The following is a 21,217-nucleotide window of genomic DNA, read 5'->3' as shown; positions in this document are numbered from 1 at the left end:
TTTTGCCCCCCAGGTCCTCTGCCACCCCTTGTGCTGCTGCTCCTCCCAGGGGGCTCACACGGCTCCGCTGCCCCAGGGAGCACCACGAGCCCCGGGACCAGCTGGGACACAGGGAGGGCTGCGTGGCAGGGGAATGCAGCTGTGGGGCAAACCCCAAACAGGCTCCGTGCCCAGCAGCGTGATCAGCACCAGGCGAAAGGAAGCTCCTTCCACCAGGTGAGGGCTTGGGGCCACCACCAGGGCAGCAGCAGGACTTACTGGCAGCCAGGACCAACTCTTTGTGGAGCTTGTACGTCATGACAGGTTCCGACAGGTTCCTGCAACAACCAGAGAGAAAACTGAGCTCTGCGAGGCCACCGTGACCTGCTCACAACCGATCGCAAAGCAAAACGGTGGGCAAACCTGCTGGCCCCCAGCCCACCAGTTCCCCACAGCATCACCCCCAGATGGCATTGCAGGACGTGGCACTTCTACAACAGGCATACTTCTCATGAGAAGAAAAGGAAAAAGATCCATTTCCCTTCCCAAAGCCTTCGCTGCTTTGTCTCCGGTTGCAGCAGGCAGATGTTCCCACCTGGCAGCGCTCCCCACTTCCCACCCGGCCAGCCCCAGGCTGCTCTGCCCGCCCCGTTACCTGAGATAAAACTTCAGCGAGCTGGTAATCGTCTTGATGTCCCAGTCGCTGCTCTGGAGATCTACATCCCCTGGACATTTTGGATCTGGAGGAACAAAACGGCTTTAAAATAAGACTCATTTTGAGGTTGTTAACAAAAGCAAGCCCTCCGGGAGGGTACCCACTTGAGAGAGACAAAGCTAGAGCAGCACGTGAAGAAAGCTGCTCATTCTCACAAGGGGGGAAAGCAGAACAGCAGTACTGGCACCAGTATTTCAGAAAGGCTGTTACTCAGGGTGAAGAGAGTGGTGCTAACCAGGAGCAAAGGAAGAAGCAAAGGCAGTATTTTAACAGTCAGCAAGGCTAGTTTGTTTTCTCTAGTTTGTTTTTTCCCAGTGCAGTCAAAACTGGCAGAAACCATACATCCTAGCAGATCCATGGTAAGTCTTCTCATACCCAACATAATCCAACTTTCCAGCTCCATCCCCTCCCTCCCAGCAACACCCTTAAGGCTGCTCTGGAAGCAGCCCCTCTTGCTGCAGAGAGAGGAGGGGCATGCAGAAGGAAGCAGAGCTGGGTGGAATCGCGCTTTGCTCCTGCCTGCCCCTGACCAACCCATCGTCTCTGCAGAACGATGGAGTGAAGGACATGGGTGGAAGAGGGGGGTCAGCTGGACTGAGGAAACAAACTGCATACTGATTTTAAGAAAGAAAGAGGACTGGGGACAGAAAACCGACCTCCTTACTCAAGTTCAGGAAGAAATTGTTCTGCGGCAGTTTTTTCTGCTCAGTGCTGTTGGACTTTGCGTTGTGAGTTTGTACGCAGTGGGGTAGCAAGTGGTCAACCAGAGTGATGAATATTAAATAAAACGAAAAGCCACTCACAGCTGGGGTTCAGAAGGGAAAAACACAGAGCTGCTCGCAGGGAGGGTGAGAATCAAGAAGCAATAAAAACTTAGGCTAAGTAATTAGTCATCAGGCAAGCGTAACTGGATAGCTGAAGTGGCTCCGTGGGAATCGGGTACAGCTCCATGTCAGCACAAACCAGCCCATGTAATGAACAGCAACAATGGTAAGAGCAGGAACAGCCTCGGAGTACTACATTGACATCAGATGTCCGCACAGGGAGCTGAGGGAAGCTGGCGCATGCCCGAGGCATGCAGACACCAATGGAAATGTACTTTTTGCTCTAGCCCCCTCCAGCAGCCGGCCACAGGGGCTTGGCTGTGGGTGCCCGAGACCCTGGGGCCCGCAAGGCGGTGTGGCCACTGGCCCTCACCCTGCAGGGACAGGAGTGATGGCTTCGGCTGCGTCCCTGTCTGGGGGGGCACAGAAGGACGCTGCTGAGCCCTGTGCTGTTCCCACTTCTTGCATAAGGACTACCCAGTACCTAACACGCTCGTATGAAGCGCAGGACTCAGTGCAGAAAGGCTTGCCCCAGCAGCACGTACACCGACTGGTCTGTGGGGAGAACCAGTCCCTCCCAGGTACGCTGGGCTCGGGCCGTGGCAGGCACCTGGGGCTCTGCTGGCATCGTGGGTGCTGCGAGGAGATGGAAGCGCTGGGTCTGTCACACGTCTGCCACCTCCAGTCCTCAGAAAGCCTTCACAGCTGCCTGTCTGCTTAGGATGTTGCAAAAGCTCTCGCTGGCTCAATCTGACCTTTATGAAGAATAATTTCAGCCCTTCTGAGCAAAAACCCTAACCCAGGTGAATGGCCTCGCTGCTAAGGTACGATATGTGTCCCCACCACCGTGGGGTGAGGGAAAGGGACCCCAGGTTCCCCCTCCTGGGCTGCTGCAGGGCTGGCACCGCCGGCACCTCTGCAGACAAGCAGCTCCTGAGGCACGGCGCTGGCGGGGCACGTCCCCTGGCAGCAGTGCTGTCTGAACACCAAGATCCTTGGGACCATGCTGCTAATTAACGCGGGCTAACCTCCCACCCTGTTCTCATCCCTGCTGCCTGAATAAGGATTCGGGCATTGGCTTTCACAAAGGAAACGGAGCCGGGACGGCCAGGTGGGCCCCAAATGCTGCTGCTGCTGCTTGGCTGCGGGGTGATGCTGGCCAGCCTGCGCCACGTGGAGGCGCGGAGCAGCAGCGAGGGCTCATCCCTGCTGGCCCTCGTCCCGCTCCTGGGGCTGCAGCGGAGCACACCCCGGCACGTGATGCCAAAATGCCGGAGTATTTTTAGCAGAGGGTGGGAGAAGGCTCGTCCCCACAGCTCCGGGGTCACCGCCTGCCTTCAGCTCCCCGCTGCTCCCACAGCCTGAAATACGAGTTGAGCCAGCAGCAAAAGGCGGTGGGAAGGGAGAGAGGACAGGGTGGGAGGCAGAAAAAAGCTCAGAAAAGCAGGGAAGGGTGTGCCGCAGCCTCATCGCGTTGTGAAAGCCGATCCTCTTCACCCTTCTCAAACAATATAAAAATATAACAGCCTAACCGCACGGAATAATTCATTCTTACCAAAAAAGGCGTTCAGCAACTTCTGCACCTGGATGTTGCTGCCAACCGTTCGGTAGACGCCCTCTGTGGAGATCCCTAAGCACAACAGAGCAGAGTTAGAGCCGTCCTTGCAGAGGGCTGTCCGAAAGCACCATCTGGCGGAGCGACAGCCTGCTGGGGAGCTGCACGGCCACCCCGTCCCGGCACCCCGCATTACCCAGCCCTGTGGGGTCGGTACCCCCCCTCTGCCCCTCTCCCAGCCCCTGGGACCCGGACAGGGCTGGCTGCATCCCCCAGGGCTTGGACACGCCAGCACCACCACCTCTCCGTGCAGCCCGGAGACTCAGATGTTAGGGAGCAATTTGTCCTGCTCGGACAGGCTGCGGGTTTGGTGAGAGCCCATACGGGGAGGTGTAGTCCCCTGCCCCGCTTCTGTCCTGCCCTTCTGCCTAACGGGCCCGAGCAATTCTTTAGTGCAGCTAAACCCTGCCTCTAACCCAGCACACAGAGCGCTTCCACTGCTGTTTGCCTGCAGCCTGGTGGGCACCTTCCTCTGAGCCAGAGAAACTGGGGAATGAAAACACCACAAAGGCGAAAATTCAGTCCTACCTGGAACTTGGTATGACAATACGCCAAATAATGCCTTATTTCTGCTCTTTTAGCACATGTTCTCTAGGCAATTAAGCAGGACTGCCTGTCAGCTAACCCCGCTATGCTGTGGATAATGGCACACGCTGCAGGGTGACGGGAACGGGGACACGCCAGGAGGGCTGCGGGCACCTCACCTTTCGTTTCTACCGCGTTGATGCACTTCCGCACAAACTTGAAGCCGACCTCGTTCAACTCCACTGTTTCAAAGAAGGGAAGCAGTGTTAGCTGCCGGGGCACCGGCACGCGGTTACTCACAGAAAACTGCAGGGCAGGGGCCGGGCACAGCCGCCACGCAGCGCTCCAGCCCCATGCGGGCATCGGGCTGCTGGCTCCAGCTGCACCGCATACGTGCTTCCACGGACACACAGGCGGTCTTTACATCTCAGCAAGCAATTATTAGTTTCATATGCTCTCGAGTTTTTTTGGATTTATGTTGAGCTGCAGCGTCTCCCCCTGCCCCCTTTCTGTCTTTAATAAAAGAAGTGTGAATCAGAGCCCTGCCACATGTGAATTTGTGTCTGATAATGACTTGATTAATCATTTCCAGAGCACTGCAAAATCTGCAGTTAAATCTCTTCCACATCATAGGATCACGTAATTTCTACTTATCTACTTGATTAAATTAAAAAAAAACAAACAAAAAAAAATAAAAACCGCACAGCTTTACCTGCTGCCTGAGTAAAGAAGAACACAGGTTTTTGTTCCAGCTGATTAATCACAGACATTGTTTATGCCTATCTTACAGGCATCGTGAAGGAGGCAGAAAGTTACCACTTTTTATAGATGTATTTCAACTTTTCTACTTCTGCTAATTTTCCAGGACATCTGGAAGGATTGTCCAAGTTGTGCTGTGAGACACCTTTCTGCTCAGCGCAAACATTTATACCGAACCTCCCCTAAACGACTGTGCTAAATACAGACTTGTTGCAGACACCAAGCGGGAGAGAGCTCTCCATTTTCTTTAATTCACAGAGGAGACTGGGAGACAAACTTCCTTGAAAGACTTATTTGTGTAATCCAGCTGGCTGGGAAAAGCCTTCTAGAATTTGGAATTTTAGTTGAAAACTCCACATTCAAATTTTTATAGTCCAAAAATCCATACCACGTTAGCAGGGTTTCAAACTAAATTTTGGTTGAAAATATTGACTTTGAGTTAGCATCTGGAAGTGAATGTAAAACATGCCTTACATTTAGACTTAAATATAATATATTTTAATTATATATATATATGTATTTTTTCTGTTAATACACAGTGAGATTTATTTAAAATCTCCTGTAGAAAAGCCAATACTTGGTGCATGTTTGCTTGCATGCTTTAAAGAAAACAGCTTTTCCCTGGAAGAAGCAGACACATTTGCACCACATTTGCATCCAGCCACGCCGCCTGTGTGGTGGGGAGCTCCAGGAACCAACCCCACGCTGCCTCTGATCGCCTGCTGGTACCTTTATGTGAAACATCCTCAACTTCTCTCACAGACCTTCTCTATTACTTTGGGGTGGAGAGATGCAAATTGGACTCTACCTCTGGCCCTTGCCATATCAAATCTGCACATTGCAATCAGTAACTTTTATCAGTGGCAGCTCACTCTTATCTGGCCTTGGTATCAGGCACCCTGATGAAAGAAATTACACTGCTGTCCTGCACGTTACACAGCCAGGCTGCAGAAACGCAAGGTGAGTGTATCTGCAATGAAATGCTCTGCCCGGCCGCACATCAGAGGAACAGAAACAGAAATGACTCACTTTCTTCCTGCTTCGTGATGGGACTGTGGTAGATCTGAAAAAAGGGGAGGGGGTGGAGGAAGAAACAAAAACATAATGCACCGTGACTTGACACTTTTCAAAGGAAAACGCAGCACCCCATAAATCATCCAAAGCCAATCACAAAGAGCAAGACAACATCCCAAATAAAGTACTTTTATAGTTAAGCAAGCTTACATTATCTATGCAATAGACAAGCTTGCGGACTTCCTAAATTTCACTGGAGCAACTGTTTCTAGGAAAGGGGTTACCCAAAAACTGAACAAGGACTTTCATTTGTCCTTTAGGTACCCTGCAAAAATGACAGCTGGACAGTCTGGCACACAGGTTTTTTCTTTTTTTCCTTTTTTTTTTCTTCTTTATAAAAAAATATACTTAAAATGTCAAAGACATTCCTTCTTCACCCCACACAAAACACTTTTTTTTTTTTTTTAATAAAGAATAAACAGTAGGTGCCATTCTTGATGGAAAATCAAGGATCTTTTATAGGTAGTAACACATCATGGAAACTGAGCAAGTACCTGCCATAAGCAAATGGCTGTCTGCTGTGAGCACATCGACCCTCCCTATTATTCCAAACTGTTTTCTCTTTAGATCAGCAGGGAAAAAGGTGTTGTTGAAGGTGCCCATGTTCCATCTCTCTGCCCCCAGATCTCCGTAATACATCAGCAGTGCGAGCCCTGAGCTACTCCACCCAGCAGCAAGTCAGCGAGTGCAGCCAATGCTCTCACCAGGAGCACTTTGGGGAAGGCTGCTCTCAAAAGGCGAGGGGAAACCAGGAAATGTGTTTTCCCATACTGCCCATCACGCTGTCTGTTTACAGGAAATTCTGTAAAATGTAGGAATCTGTGCTTTGCTCACATTAAAGGAAGGAAATAACAACAGCCACAGGAGCACTGGCGAGCAGTTGCGCAGGGTGGCTGCTCGCAGCAGACTTTATAAACACTGCTCAGAGCAGGTATAAACAAAAAAATGCTGCCATGCAGATCTAAGAGGGAGTTTTAACTGAAATATCGATTCTTTCAAACTCTGTAAGGCCATGGATTTTAGGAACTCTGGCAGTTACAGATAAGTAGAAAAATGTACCAAAGATTAAAGAGGGGAAAACCAGCATCCCCGCTGCAAGCTGTGGAGAACAGATAGCATGAAATCCAATTACAGACGTGTAGTAGCTGAACTGATGCCCTCAGTTACACAAAAGCAACAGCAGCCAAGCGATCCCTGTAGAAACGAGCTTTCCATAGGTTGCTTTATTGATCCTCCTCAAGACCCACCAGCAGAGGACACTGCCTGACTGCAAATCCACAGCTACGTAACGCTGCTTGACTACTTACTGGCTCTTTTCCGTCCATGGCTTCCATCCACAGCCTTCGATTAGCTTCCGAGAGCGCTTGCAGCGTGATGGTCCCTGACCTAGGCAGAGTTTGCCCGGGGGCAGACAGGAAAACGAAGCAAAAATTATTTTTTAATAAACAGCAGAGATCGATTTCATCCCTTTTTGCAGGGCTTATCTTTCTGGAGGCCATTTTAACACTAAGCATCTCACCTCTCATTAGTTTCAATGTCGAAACAAAACCTTTTGTCTATGGAGTCCGTCTTTCTCCTTACACAGGACTTCAGTGTCAGATCTAAGGTGCTCTAGGAAAGAAAATTAAAACCAAGTTTAGAGGAAAGAAACGTGGGAGAAGATTTAAGGTTTCTCAGCCCCCTCAGCCTGCAGCCTAGCGTGCTGCTGCCCATCGAGACACATGGCAGGGCTGCATCAGGCGGCTCCGGTGCCACGAGCACAGATGGCCCTTCCCACCACTCGACAAAGCTGCAGCTAAGACCACGATCACAGGCTCTGTAAACCAGGTTTCCCCTCTGCAGTAACAAAATGTTCTCGATTTCATGGGATTTTCCTGCAGAGGAGTGCTAAGTATCTCAGTAACAAGCACTGTGCTTCCGCGGGGCATAAACCTTGCTTCAAACAAGCCTTATGAAGGACTCACCTGTCCTTTCAGAGCATGTCTGTTGTCTGACTGCATTGGATCCTAGTTTTTATTGGGATTAAGGAGGGCTATTAATTATCCACAGCATTCACGGCCCAAACAGCTTTACACAAAACACCACATAAAAAAACTGCTCACTGACCAAGTCTAGCGTAGACCTGCTCAGATGAAAGGGCTGGGCCTTGGCCCTGTGCTTTATCGGCCCTCTTGTTTACAGCAGGGGCAAGCAGGAGGCAGTTTATGGCACGTTCATGAGACCTCCAGGACCCTGCAGGAACTCCTCGCTGCCGGAGCCCACGGGAGCTCTGGGCAAAGCGGCTCCCACAGGCCCAGGGCACCCAGCAGCAGGGCACGGCGGCCTGCCCCAGGGCTGCGCTGGGTTTACGCAGGGTGCTGATGAACTCCTGGCTGAGCTGTGCGTGCTCGCTGTTCGGTTTTGTTGGTTGGTTTGTTTCAGAGCACTCTTTGTCACTGGGCATTTGAAGTTGTGTGGCCAGCTGTGCCCTGAAGGTGCAAATTACCAGACTGCAAGAGTTTGGGAAGATGCTGATCTAAATTTTGACGGGCCCCTACCTGCATTAAAAGGCTTTAATAAACATGTTTACAGCACAGATGATGACAGATCTCTTCAGTCAATATTTTGGACATTTCTTTGCCCTCTGCCAAGGGCTTCCAAAAAACACATTTTATTTTACTGCTGCGCTGTGCAGAGGGCTGCCAAAGAACACAGAGCATGAGATCAGAAACTGGAGAACAGCACGCCTGACTTGCAGGTCCCCGGGGGACGCTGTTCCATGGCAGAGGTGGGCGGGGGGACTCAGCTGGACTCCGTTTGTATGCTCTGAGCCATGGTCTCATCCAAGGCTGTGTCCTGCCCCTTCCCTAGCACACGGAGGAACTGCGGGGAACTCCCAGACACACTGGTGAAAAACAAAGTATTTTGTACCAGGTCCCCCAGTCACCCTTCCTACAACGGGGCTGCTCTGCTCTGGATGTGGTTTCAGAACCAGGTTTCAGTGGTTTCAGACCAACTGAAGGAAAAACTTCGCAAGTCTGCAGATATCCCTCCAGGGAACTCACTCACTTGCTTAGCTCCAGGCTTCTGGTCCATGGGGGTCATCCTTAAGGTTTTTGCCTCCTTTTCATACTGGCAGTAGTACTTCACCCAGGAGATGCCCAGCGCCCCTGCAGAAACACGTGGGAAGCAGGAGTCAGCAGCAGTGCTCCAGTCTGACCTGGCACCTCCCGCGGGTCTGTGCCTCCCCGGGGAAGGGACAGCGCAACCCGTGCAGGGTCCCAGCCCCAGGAGGGACAGGAGCGAGTGGGAGCACCCCCAGGGGCACAGGGGGACACCCCCATCCCCATCAGCTCCATGCTGGGGGGTGTGGGATGGAGGAGAAGGAGCACGGGGCAGCTGCTGCCTGCAGTGCCCTCCGGAAAGCTGCTGGTGAAAGGAGGTTTGTGGGGCTCTGGCTGCAAGCCAGACTGGTGCGGCACAGTCCAGCCAAGACCTACACGAGCAGGATCCTACGTGTCTCAAATGCTTGCTTCACATGGAGACCACTATTTTTGTCTGTCAACAAAAAGTTGGCAGTGAAGACAATGGCACTTTTAAAACACCTTCAGTTCCTATTTCCTTCACACTAGGACTTGCTGCCACTTTTCTTTGTTGTCTTACCTGAACCCCATTATATGAAATACTTGAATTGATGCATCTTTTGCAATTTCACTTTTAAGTTGAAGTTTTTCTTTTTATACTCCACTTGTACGGGAAAAATAAATAAAGGCAGCAAATAGTCATTGGGATGCAGGAATGTGCAAAATTTGTTTGTGGTCTAAAATTACTGTGTATGTGTTTTCTCTTGAACACAGGGTAAACACACATATAAATACATTTGTATATATAACCCAAAAAAATAACTTCTTACAAAATAAGGTAGCTGTAGACTCAGAGGCCACAGCTCAGTATGCAGGCTTCTGTCCCTCGCGTGCTCATGCTTGCATGACCAACAAGTGTTTGTAAGAGACTGAGTCTGACTGAGTTCAGCACAGGACAACTGCTGCTGCCAGCAGGTCAGCCTTCAGCTCTGGTTAACACTTCAGCTCTGCTCACAGGCATTCAGACGTTGCCTGTCTGAGCCACTAGGTAAAAGGCACGCAGCACAGGAGATGGCATCTTTCTAACGCACAAACTGATTTAGTCAGACACACTCAAATACCAGTGTTGGGAGCTGGGAGAGAAGACACTGGAGAGAAGGTGGGGATTGAAGCCCACAGCCCTCTGCGAAACCAGCACCAGGAGTGCTGACTTGCTGCACGAGCGTGCATTTCACCTGAAGTGAGCTGGTACAGGAAAACAAACAGCAAAAATTCAGCATCCAGCACATCATCCCGAAGGGAACTCCCAGAATGGGAAGAAGCAAGAAGTGCAGTACAAATGCCAGTCCCGTAACCACTCAGGAACCACACATGCTGATGTGGGCTAAAAATGACTCGCTTATCAGTGAGAAGGAAGCTGGGCAGAACAGCACAATCATTCTCACAGAAGGCAGGCAAGGTGCAATCTGCCAGAGCTCCAGTGACATGAAGTAATAAATCTCACCTAATTCACGCACAGGGCAATTAGTTCCTTGCTTACACGGCTGGCGTAGCCTGGAGAAAGCTTTGTGCTACCCCTGAGAAAGCTGCACTGCCATTAACGCTGCCGCTAGGTCCTGAGCCACTGCTGGGCACTGGGAGGCACTGGGCTGGTGGCATCTGTGTGACACAGCCACAGCCATCCCATGGCCTGTGCTGCCCAACCACCACAGGCTGGGAGCTGAGCACAGCCTGCCAGCAGGGCTCCAAGCCACGCAGCCCAGGCTGACGATAAAAAAGCATTACATTTACAGATAGAGATAAAAAGCATTACATTTCTCCTGAGTGTACAGGTAGCCCTCGATGGTTGGCTGCCCAGGTAGCTTGCAGGTTAGGGGGGCTTCCTTCATCCTTTTCTTGAGGTCTTCCAGCTCCTCCCGTGTGCTGGAAAAGTGATTCCTTGTCTGTTGGGGGAAAATAAAAAGAGGTACATCAGCACAAGAGCAGAGAGCAAGCCTCAGGTATCAATGGTCAACATTTCAGCCTCAGACTTCAGGTGCTCTGGCAGAAATGTCTCCAGTGCACAAAATATGAAAGCAACTCCACAAATTCAAATGAAAACTCAAAACAAAAAGCTAAGAAAGTGACAGCCATAAGAACACCGGGCTTTTAAAGACGGTTGAAGAGACAAGGCTTAACATACCAAACATGGAAATGGTGATGAAGAGTCATGACTGGGAGGACGCTTTTGTTCTTACAAGAAAGGAATCTTAGCATTTTTTAAGGCTATGTGGAAGAGAAGGAAGCACCTGAACTCCTCTTTGCACTCTTATTTAGGTAACAGGTGCATTCTCCTACAAACATAGGCCATTTTTCCTCAAAAGACCATGCTACCCTGCTTGGCATGGAATTGTTTTTAAAGAGTTGTGTCAGTGCAGGGTACAAACTCAAGGCGTTTTTACAGAACACCACTCACACCAATTAATGAGCCAGCAGTAAACTTGGCTTGGCATAGACTTATGGCTGTTGTTGCACTGGAATGAGGGCCAGCCATGAAAGACTGGGGATAAAACAAACAGGACACAGTGAGAATGCCCTGTGAGTATACTCAGTCAGAGGAGGAGCTTACCAAAGCATTTAGTAAGCTGACACCACAAACATGAAGGTTGTAGGCTTTTTTAGAAGTCATGTACAATTTCAACCTCGTGAAATTGGAAGAAATTCTCAGGTTTATGCACAAGGTTAAATGACACAATTTTAACAGCCTCTTCTGGACAGAATCTGTGATTTCTGAAAAACATCGTGATCATACCTGCAGACGCTTGTATGCAGCAGAGAAGGAAAGGTGTGTGAACTAAGGAGGAAATAACTCTCTCTGCACCTCCCACAATGCAAACACGGACAGTCTGTTTTGCATGGAAAAGCCTTTCTACTAGAGGAGTTTAAATACAAATGAGAATAGAGGTCACGTGTAAAAAAGTATTTCAGCTGGATGGGAACGTACATTCTGCAGGCTGAGCTGAAGCTGCTGCTTGTAAGGGAGGAAATCCTGCGTGAGCTCAACTGTCAGGTTGTTGTAAGTGAAGAGGCTGTGGAGAAAAGCCAGCACCTGCAAAGGAGAGACAGGACACAGATCAAACTCCTTCTAAGTTTCTAATCACAGGAAAGATAAGCAGGAAGCAGGGTTTCAGCAATTATATATACAAATACGTTTTTCCTATGATTTTGGAATGCTGCAAGTCTTAACGTGAGTTACTGACCACGGCGTCTCTAACGCCCCTCCCACAGATACGCTGTCTTGGTAAAACACAACCCCAAAAGCAAGACGCTGCTGCGGAAGCAGAGGCAGGCTGCGGACAGCTCGTCCAGGAGAGCTGTGAGATCCCACGGGTGGCTGTGCCCAGCGGCTTCGTGGTGCTCCAGCAAACACCGCTAAAGGTGCGGAGCGGCAGCGAGCCAGGTGTGCAGGTTAACTCCTGCTCCACCACCAGAATCCCCAGGACTGAATTCAGCCTGGGAGCTCATCCCTTCCTGCAGCTATCCGAGTCAGCATATCCGAGCATCAAACAGGAAGGGCTGAAAGAAAAGGAAGTTCCTACCGGTTCCACAATACTGAATTTCTTGCTTTCTTGTACCTCCTGGATCTGGTACACATACTCGAGGGATGACTCAAAGAAATTGTGCCTCTCTTTGTCAACCTGAAGGTCAGCCTGAAGGAAAAAAAAAGCACTCTGATCTGAAGCACCACATCCAATTCCTGCTCCCACCCATCTGAACAAGCTCTAGGTGGATTTATGCTTATGTTCAACTGGTTACAAAAGAGATTATTTCCCCCCACATTTTAAAATCTAGAGCAGGTGGTGGTGTTGCTTCTGGACTCGACTCTGAGGAAAACCCCATGCACACCTCCTGTAACTGGGACTCCTTCTTCTTAGAAGACAAATGCAAGTGGCGATCCAGCATGGAATAAAACTTCTCACCATCCTTCTCAAACTTCTTCTTCCTTTCCTGTAGATGCAAGAGTTGAAGCACAACCGGTTACCGGTGTCTTTCAGATAAGAACATGCAACAATGCCAAAATCTGTTCTGCAACTCAGCATTCCCACGGAAAAATCCTGGTGCTCCCATTAGAACAGGAGGCCACTTCTCCTTTGCTCTGCTTTCCCCAGGTAGTTCCTCACACTGGGTTTAGATATGCTTCGAGGGCAAGCTCTGGCATTCTAAATATTTTCTCATGTCAGCACCGTAGCAGAAGCCCCACAGAAGAGGTTCTGTTCCCCTGCTCGATCTCTTCAATGTCCAGTAAACGTGAGATACACCAACGCATCAAAAACATATCGCCATTCCCTAAACAATGTTCACATAGTTCAGCATTAACTGGGTAAGTACTTTAATGCCAAAAACACGTCCAGGATAAGAAAAGATTTATCAGGAGTCTGGCAATTCTCTGTTTTTTAAGTTTTTATCACGTGTTTCCAAAATGCATGAGAACGAAAGCAGAAGACTGGAGGGTGATACGTGGGAGGGGAGCCATCATCTCTTCCATAGCAGTGGCAGAAACAGAGAACAGAAACCCTGCAGTCAAACCTTACACAACTCTTACTGTGTAGTGCCCAGTCTGCACACAGCCCAGCAGAGTGGTTGATCAAACACAGCAATAAACAGTGACGACTTCACATCTTGGAGGTTTCCTACAGCTGGTCTGGTTCTGATTGACCTCGTTTACAAACATCCCAAACACAGGCACACACGAGGTGCGGGCTGATTTGTTAAGAAAGGCTCTGGGAAGGAATCAGTGTAACACAAAGGTTTGCTTACGCTGACAAATCCGAAGGGGTGAATGTCTGGGATATGAACAAGAAGAGAAATCTGAGAACGAACCCCAGAGAACAGCTGAGCTGAGGATGTGCCACTGGCTTATGCCTTACAGCAACTGCGAAAGCACGGTGCAATCAAGAATCACCCACCAGAAGGAGCCAAGTTAACGAATCCCGATATAAGCTGTTGAGCTGTCAGTGACTGCTGAGGGGGAGTTACTCTGCAAAATAAAGGCATTCCAGCCAGCAGCCCCAGCGCCAGGTCCGAGCAGATGAGCACTAGTGTCTACGGGGTGTGCAACGAACACCCAAACCCCCTGGGCAGGTTTTGAAAGCTCAAGCAAGCAGAAAGCAGAGTTAGGACACCCCAGCCTACTGTGCAATTAGTGATATCTTCCAACAATTAATTCCCAGAAGCCCTGAAATGCTGTTCTCTTGCAACATTTCAGCTAACACACACCAATACCACCAAGAAACAGACCAGATGGAGCCTGGCAAACTATTAAATACTAGATATTTTGCTCATGAATTCAATAATGATTACAAAGTTTGAGGCTGTGGTTCTTAAATAAAGTTCTTTTTCTTTTTTTTTTTTCTTTTTTTTTTTTCAGTCAGTTCTCCTTTGTGAAGTTTTGCTTCCCTGTTCCACTTGCATGGATTATTCAGTCTAGTAGGATGTCACACACCGTGGGACACGGGGGGGCTCCCACACTGGTGCTTTGGCTCAGCATGGTGCCCTTGCTTGTTTTCTTAGCCCTTTGCTCGCAGTGGCTGCTGTTGTACTCCCTGTGGAAGCAGAAACGTTACTTTCACGTGGGCACACACTTGGAGGCACTTGAGGGTTGTTCACTGGAGCGCATGAAGCTTGTACATGGTGGTGGGCAGCACACAGCTCCCCACGCTATCCACTGTGGAGAGCATCTGCTAGAAAAGGGCAAAGGCACCCAAACCCCACAGCTGGCTCAGATCTCTGCCTGGCAATAGCTCTCTGGCTTTGCTGGAAGAGCACCGTGCCTCCAGCACTCAGGCTCGTGCAGGTGGACACCAGGCCCTCAGGAGCACCTTAGCCAAAGGTCGGACGAGGTTCCTGCTGCTGCCTTCCTGAGGAGAGGACTTCCCACCCCCGAGTCCTGTGTCTCTAACCCTTGTGCATTGCTATGGCCACAGACAGACGCTGCAGCAAGACGCAGTAACGCCTGCAGAGGAACAGCTCAAATATTCCTGCTTATTTTGAACTGCCCGGAGTACAGCAGGCATCTTGCAATGACAAAACCCCTGAAGAGGACAACGTGCATCTTCTGGTACCACCCTGTGCGCTTCAGGATCCTGCAACTCCACGTTAGCAAATTTAGGCCTCCGAATAAAGAGGTCCAGCCATGAAATCCAAAGGAGAGAGTCCTCCAGGGGTGAAACCTAACGTAAGAAGTGCTGCAGCTGAAGAGCTGGTGCCAGGAAGAGCTGTCAAAACAAAGCAACGCCCTCGTGACTAACGCCGGGGAGAGTAAATCCAAACCCAGAGAAACAAAGCCCTCACGAAGCAGAAATCACCCTTTGTGCAGAGTCCCACTCCTGAATGGTGTGCCACCACACGGCAGGCTCAATGAAAACAGGAACCTAACCTCAGCTCCAGTTTTGTAGCAAGCAGCCCCAAGCCCCGCGGTGTTGGTAGCACAGAAGGGCATCAAAGCAAAGCTGCCCCGAGAGCCCGTGATGGCCAGAGCAGCGTTACAGCCCCGCAGCTCGCACCCTCTGCTGCCAGCACGGTGCATGGATGGAGGATGGCGATGCCAGGAGCGGGCGTAAAACACCAAGCTGGATGTGGTGTGCCAAAGAGGTCTGGGGGAGCAATGGAAGAGCTTTCCTGCAGCAGCTCCTTCAGGAGGAGCCTCCCCCTCCGGCAGTGCCCGCACCCGGCCGGGAGCCCCGAGCTCGTCCCTGGGCTCAGGGAGCAGGAGCCTGGGCTGTCCGCACACAGCTGTGGCCATGTGGAGAGCAGAGCAGTGAGAAACGGGATTTGGGGCATGCAAATGGAGGTCTGCCAGGCATTTTGCACTCTTGCTAATTAACATATAACTGAAAAGCAGAAGGATGTACTACAAATCCCTCCTGATTTTCAAGCCAAGGTTTCTAAGAGCTTGTTGGCTGCTGAACAGAGCACGCCAAAAAAAAAAAAAAAAAAGGAACACAACAGAAAAAAACAACACCCAGACTGAAGCACAATCTGGAACTATGAGCATAAATTAGTTCGTCATGAATATTCAGCAAAGGGAAGCATTACCTTCCCGCTCAGATTTGCCAGTGTGCAAGTCCAAGCAGCCACCCATCTTTTATTTGCTCTCCCAAAGACACCCAGGCAATCGCAGCCCAACACAGCCAGCACAGGATCAGCACAGGAAGGTGCTCGGTGACAGCTTTGCTCTCTGAGCTGCAGCAGATGCTGGTGCAGTCAGAACGGAGCAGCTGGAGCTGCTGCACCCAGCTGTGCTGCGGAGTGCTGTGTGTGTGCTGGGCGCTGCCTCTGCAGGGGGCTCGGTTCCAGCCTGAGCGAGGGCTGGGGGATGGTGAGAAGGACAAACGGCCCTGCCAGAACTCGCCTTTAACCAGTTACTTGCTAATTGGGATCCTTGGAGATTCCCCTCCTGGCAGGGTGAGCAGCAAGGAGCCAGCTCACACGGCTGTTTGTCTGAAACCAAACCAAAGGCACCTAAAGGAGCCGCACGGTGCCTGCCAGGAGCTGCACCCCAAACACGGCTGCAGGGACTCGGAGGGCGAAGGAGCGCAGCAGGAGGACACCCGGGGTGCTGCTGGGCTCCCCCTTGTCCCTGCAGAGCAAACCAGGAGGTGGCTCTGAGCAGAGCCTGTAAAAACTCTGACTGCCAAAAGCCTGCAGACACTGAGTGCATCTGCTGCTGCTGCATCTCCCGCCCCGCTCCGCTCCTCTTCTGTGATGACAATAATCCTGCTGAAATCACAGAGCTACTGCTCCCCACACGGACACCCAGCAGCAAACACGAACGGCGATGTGCTCGTGAGCACAAGGTAAAGAAGACAGCGAATGAGCTCAAACTGCAGATGAGTTTGGGGAAATCCCAAGCTGCTGCTGCCTGGAATCGCAGAGGAACTGAGGGCGCGGGACAGGCTGCGTGCCCGGCTGCTGCTTCAAGCACTCAGCTGGGCAAAGGCAGAGGAGAGAAACAAAAAAAAGAGAAGTGTGTTCATAGTGCAAAAAATACCCCATGCCTGAGTTTTCAACTAGTTTTTATGATGCCTCAGCAGTTAATATATATATACATATATGATTTCTAAATAGTAAAATGCTGTTGAGGGCTATAGGAAGAACATTTCCATAAAAACACACCTGGTGTAACCTGGCCTTTTTTTCCTGGCCTGTGGCAGGATACAAAACCCACCAAGCCCATAAATTGGGCTGAGCACGGAGTCTGCCCTCCATGAACATGACCTAACGTGAAATAAAACCAGAAGCCATCCCATGCTCACCCTCCTTCAGCTGAAGCCTGCACCCCTCTGATACCACTCACGTCGTTTCATTCCTGCTGTTCCCCAGCTGCTGGTTCATTTTGAGCAGAACAAGGCTCCAGGGCCCGGGCTGAAAACCGTGCCAGCTCAGGGCATCCTGGATGCTCTGTTTTATTTGTGATGTTTCTGTGCACAAACATTTACCACCAAGTCACAGGAGCGACAATCCCATGGCCTGGGGCCAGCAGAGGACGGCTGGGGAAGGAGGTCCCAGGGAGAGCCCGGAGAGCCGCCCCGAGCGGAGCTGAGCACAGCATCTGGCAGAGACACCGCTCAGCCCCGGAAAATGGGTTAATGCAGGCTCAGATGTCTTAGACCGTCTGGCTTCTCTCCACCCAGAGTCATCACAAAGACCCAATTCAGACACTCTTCCTATCTGGCCTCAGCATCTTGCACGGAGAACAGAAAACATCTCACAGAAGGCGCCTCTGCCAAAATATGGGAAACGAACCAGAGGGCACGAGCTCCCCTGCCACATCCGCGGTGTGCGCTGCGCCTGCCTGGCCCCCCTCGCGCTGCCAGGGGTGCTGGGGTGCACACACCACCCCAGGACAGCTCTCGGAGGACCCTGCACACCGAGGGCTGGCTCAAGAAGAAAGAGCCTAAGAGGCATTTTAACACTCATCCTAACATTCACAGGCTGCTGCCCTCTTGATTTAAGTGTTCCATAAACTAGAAGGGGAAGAAAAGCTTGACCTTGTCCCTGTGAATTCTTCCCCGTGACGCTTCCCTAAACACTTGCTGGCTCTCCGGTACCGCAGAGAGCAGGGGGGAGGCTTCTCAGCCCCACCACGGCTGTGCCTGGGCACTGCAGATGCCCGCAAGGTGCCCGCAGCGCTGTGTGAGCCCCCCACGCTCACCCTGCTGCCGCTTCGCAGGGCTGCGTTGTACAAACACTGCTGTACGGGGGGGTCTGAAGGGCAGGATGGCGATCAAGTATCGTTTCTTAAATCCTGTATTTATAAAACGTCAAAGGCTCCAGATGGGCTGGGCAGAATCCAAGCCCCAAGTGTTCTCCAAAACATCTCCATTTCTGAGCTGGTTCGGAGCCAGCCCCATCTCAAGCTGCCGCCGAGTAACGTGGAACCTGGGCTTCTTGATAGCAGACAAGGGAAAAATAATCTTTTCTGCTCAACATGTGCAGACTTTGCTTTTCAGAGTTTGTTTCTTTAAAAGTTTGATCCATCTGAAAGACTCATTAGATGCTTTATTTAAATATTTCCTAACAAAAGCCCTGTGACTATAATCAAGCTCTGATTGCTGGCCTCTGCTGCGCTCCCTCCCAGCCCCGGCCCTAACGCACACTTAGCAGGGGAAGTATTTTACTCTCAGTGGCGTTAAATGAGCAAAGGGGAGAAAAGAGAAAGAAGCAGGGAGTGTCTCGATCACTCTTTGAAACAAGCATTCCTCGCTTGGAACGGAGACAGGGCTGGTATTAGGCCAGATGAGAACCCAAAGAATTCAGGAAAAGGTTTTGGAGCCTCTTATGATTGAAAAATCAGACTAAAAGTCACAGCGCAGACACTCCAGCAGCTGAACTCCAGCGTGAGGGAAGTTTCTGAAAGCACGAAGCCCACATGTAGTACAACAATTTTAAAACAATAAAAGCCGGGAGGAAAAAGGAATAACACAGCAGTAGAAAACAAATCTGTTCAAATGTAAAAGAAATTAATAAGTCTTACCTTGGTGAACCCTATTTGCTCCTTCCGAAAATTTTCCAAGGGTTTGATCAGCAAATCACTAGCATTTTGTACCTGAAGTGCGGAGAAAAACACTTTAATTACAGGACACAGATTCATTTTCTCCTAAACAGAGGCTGCACGGGGCTGGGAGCCAAGAACTCCCAGAACTTTTTACATGTCTCTGAATACAAACTCCTCTGTTCACAGGTGAAGTCACTTAACCTCTGTATCCACTTCTTCCCACTCGCAATGCACAGAAAACTTGAATCACAGCACAAGAGGCTTTGGGGACCTCTGGCAATTAACTGCAGGGGCTTCCCCCAGCCTGCCATCTGTGCTGCACGCTGAGCCAGACCTCCCTGCCCTAAGTGCCGTGCTACTCCCCCGAAATCCCCGGGACCAACCTCTGAAATCCCCTGGGGACCCCGCAGCCCCATCTGCGCCCCGCAGCAGGCACGCGGCCAAGGCTTTGCTCCTGCCGCCCCCACAGCCACACCAGGACCCTGTGGGGGAGCCCCCGGGTCTGTGACCTGGTGCTGTGCAGAGACCCCGGCAGGACGAGCCCTCCAGAGGTGCCGGCCACCCCTCCTCCTGGGACAGGGCGGCTGCCCGAGGAGAGCCGCGTGCTGGAGGCAGGCCGGCTGTGTGCGAGCACTAACTCGGAGCAGCCCCAAGGAGGCCCAGCTGCTTGTTTATCTCTCGGAGGCATGGAACAGGACAGATAGATCCTCAAAACGCTCCGGGGACTTGTCAGCTCAGCTGGGTCCCAGCCCACAGCAAGCTGCCCTGCCCTGCCTGCTCGGGAGGAAGGGATGGAGCCGAGGAGGATGCAGTGCTCCTGCTGCTCCCCCTGCCCTCTGCTCGGGATGGCGTGGCTGCTGCACGAGCCCTGCTTTCCATGAGCACATCCAAGGCTGCTGCATGACCGCTGGGGAAGAGGGAAGCCTGCCCTGCCTCCCTGCCTTGCAGAAAGGAGGGGGGAGAAGAAAGGGACGTGACACCAAGCTGGCGCAGACCTTTCAGGGAACTTAAAGCTGATGAACACAGTGAGAGTACGAAACCTTCTGAGGGAGCTACAGAAAAGAGATTGGTCCTGCAAGTGGAGGGCAAAAAAAAAATCAGCAAAGTCAGCCAATGTCCCCAAAAGCATCCACGATCCCTGAAATGATCCCTTCCACCCACTTACCCATTGCGAAAGGAGCCATTGCCTGGGCTGTAATTAATAAAGCAATATCTTACTGCTTTCCTCCGGCCTCTCACTGCTTTCCTCCTGTTGCCCCCCCTGCCTGTGCCCTGCAGAGCAGGACAGCAGCGTCCCACCAGTGCTGCCACCCCTGCGGCGCGGGCCCAGCCTGGCGCGGGCTCTCCCTGCTGCACGAGGCAGGAGCGAGCAGAGCCAAGCAGCTAATTCCTGGCACGCTGCACAGGCTCTCCACCGAGCCTAACCTTCGTGTTTTTCCTGGAATTAGGAGTGAAATGGAAAGCCAGCACTCGTTGCATTTTGAGGAGTTTTGGAGGCGCAGAGGGCACAGCACCACAGGGGACGGACGGGAACAAATCGCCCCGCAGGATCTGCGTGCTGGGAAGGGCAGGGGCACGGGGGGACAGTGCAGCTCCCACGGGGGAAAATGAGGAGATAAACTCATCTCGCTGCTTATTCTTTAAGGTTCAGTTTCACCAGAACAGCCTGTTACCAGCTATCAGATACAAAGCTGCTGCAGGCGGCAGCACCTGGAGGTGCTCACCAGCGGGAGCATGCTCGGCACTCAGGAGAGGTTTGGGGCACTGGCGTGGGACAACCTCTCCCCTTCCCCCCCAGCACCTTCCCCTTCAATGCTCAGGGCACGCAGCGATGGCACCACAGCTCAGACGTGCTGCAAACACGACATCCCTGCTGCTGCCAGCTCCTGCATGATGGGAAGCTCCACACGTGGCTGTAGTTCAGCCAGGATTTGGCATTTGAATGTTACAGCCAGGCAGCGACTACCAGAGCACAGTTGGGATGATCTTACCATCATCGATCTCTCAAGCTCTACCTCCTGGAGCAGCTCTGCGAACTCCTTGAAGGACTCGGCTGCAAAGAGAAGAGAGCTTGGATCAGCAAGTGGCACCTTTTGGCAGAAACCACCAAGGTCAGCAGCTGTTGATGAGGTTATAGGCATGGACAACTCTCCCCACAACGTTAAACAATAAAACAAACAGGATCTGAGGCATCAGCAGTTTTCTTGGAGTCCAACCGAAACACAAACAACGTGAAACCTTTCCTTTAGCAAACCGAAAACATGAGGCTCGTTCAGCCTGGTGGAAACAAAGAGCCCAGGTAGGAGCAGCACACGGCGTGCCCGCAGGGCTGTCCCAGCGGGCACCGCCTGCCTTCAGGGGCAGGGCGCAGGAAGCAGCTCAGTTTGCAGCAGGGCAGGCTGCAGGCAGCCGTCAGGGGAAAACCTTTCCCACCAGGTAGGCATGACCAGCACTGCAATGGGAACTGACGTCCCGACTCTCCAGGAGAGCAGGGAGCGGGCTGGGCCAGCACCTACCCGTGCGCACGGCGCGGCTCCTGCGGACGGCCTCGGGGGCTCCAACTGCACCAAGCCTGGGAACCACGCGGTGCCGAGCTCGCTGGCACAGGCCAGAGCTTGCTGCGAGATG

The 21,217-nt window shown here is 51.6% G+C and overlaps 1 protein-coding gene across 3 annotated transcripts in view; it reads right to left on the bottom strand.

The window, feature by feature from the left end:
• The window catches only part of OPHN1 (oligophrenin 1), a 55,606-nt gene that overhangs the window by 14,606 nt on the left and 19,783 nt on the right, over positions 1-21,217 (bottom strand). For 2 of the 3 annotated variants that reach the window (XM_068697457.1, XM_068697456.1), the window contains exons 3-16: positions 20,581-20,642; positions 18,569-18,640; positions 12,439-12,540; positions 12,132-12,242; positions 11,537-11,641; positions 10,367-10,496; positions 8,540-8,640; positions 7,011-7,102; positions 6,799-6,877; positions 5,447-5,480; positions 3,838-3,900; positions 3,074-3,148; positions 635-719; positions 259-317 (exon numbers count right to left, since the gene is read on the bottom strand). In XM_068697457.1, coding sequence (XP_068553558.1) covers positions 259-317; positions 635-719; positions 3,074-3,148; positions 3,838-3,900; positions 5,447-5,480; positions 6,799-6,877; positions 7,011-7,102; positions 8,540-8,640; positions 10,367-10,496; positions 11,537-11,641; positions 12,132-12,242; positions 12,439-12,540; positions 18,569-18,640; positions 20,581-20,642 — 1,170 coding nt within the window. The remainder of the gene's footprint in view (positions 1-258; positions 318-634; positions 720-3,073; positions 3,149-3,837; positions 3,901-5,446; positions 5,481-6,798; positions 6,878-7,010; positions 7,103-8,539; positions 8,641-10,366; positions 10,497-11,536; positions 11,642-12,131; positions 12,243-12,438; positions 12,541-18,568; positions 18,641-20,580; positions 20,643-21,217) is intronic. The other variant, XM_068697458.1, reaches the window with a different exon arrangement.

This window comes from Anas acuta, chromosome 13 (genome assembly GCF_963932015.1).
Source record: "Anas acuta chromosome 13, bAnaAcu1.1, whole genome shotgun sequence".
In the NCBI taxonomy this organism is placed as follows: domain Eukaryota; kingdom Metazoa; phylum Chordata; class Aves; order Anseriformes; family Anatidae; genus Anas; species Anas acuta.
This window is presented reverse-complemented; position numbering and strand designations above follow the sequence as displayed.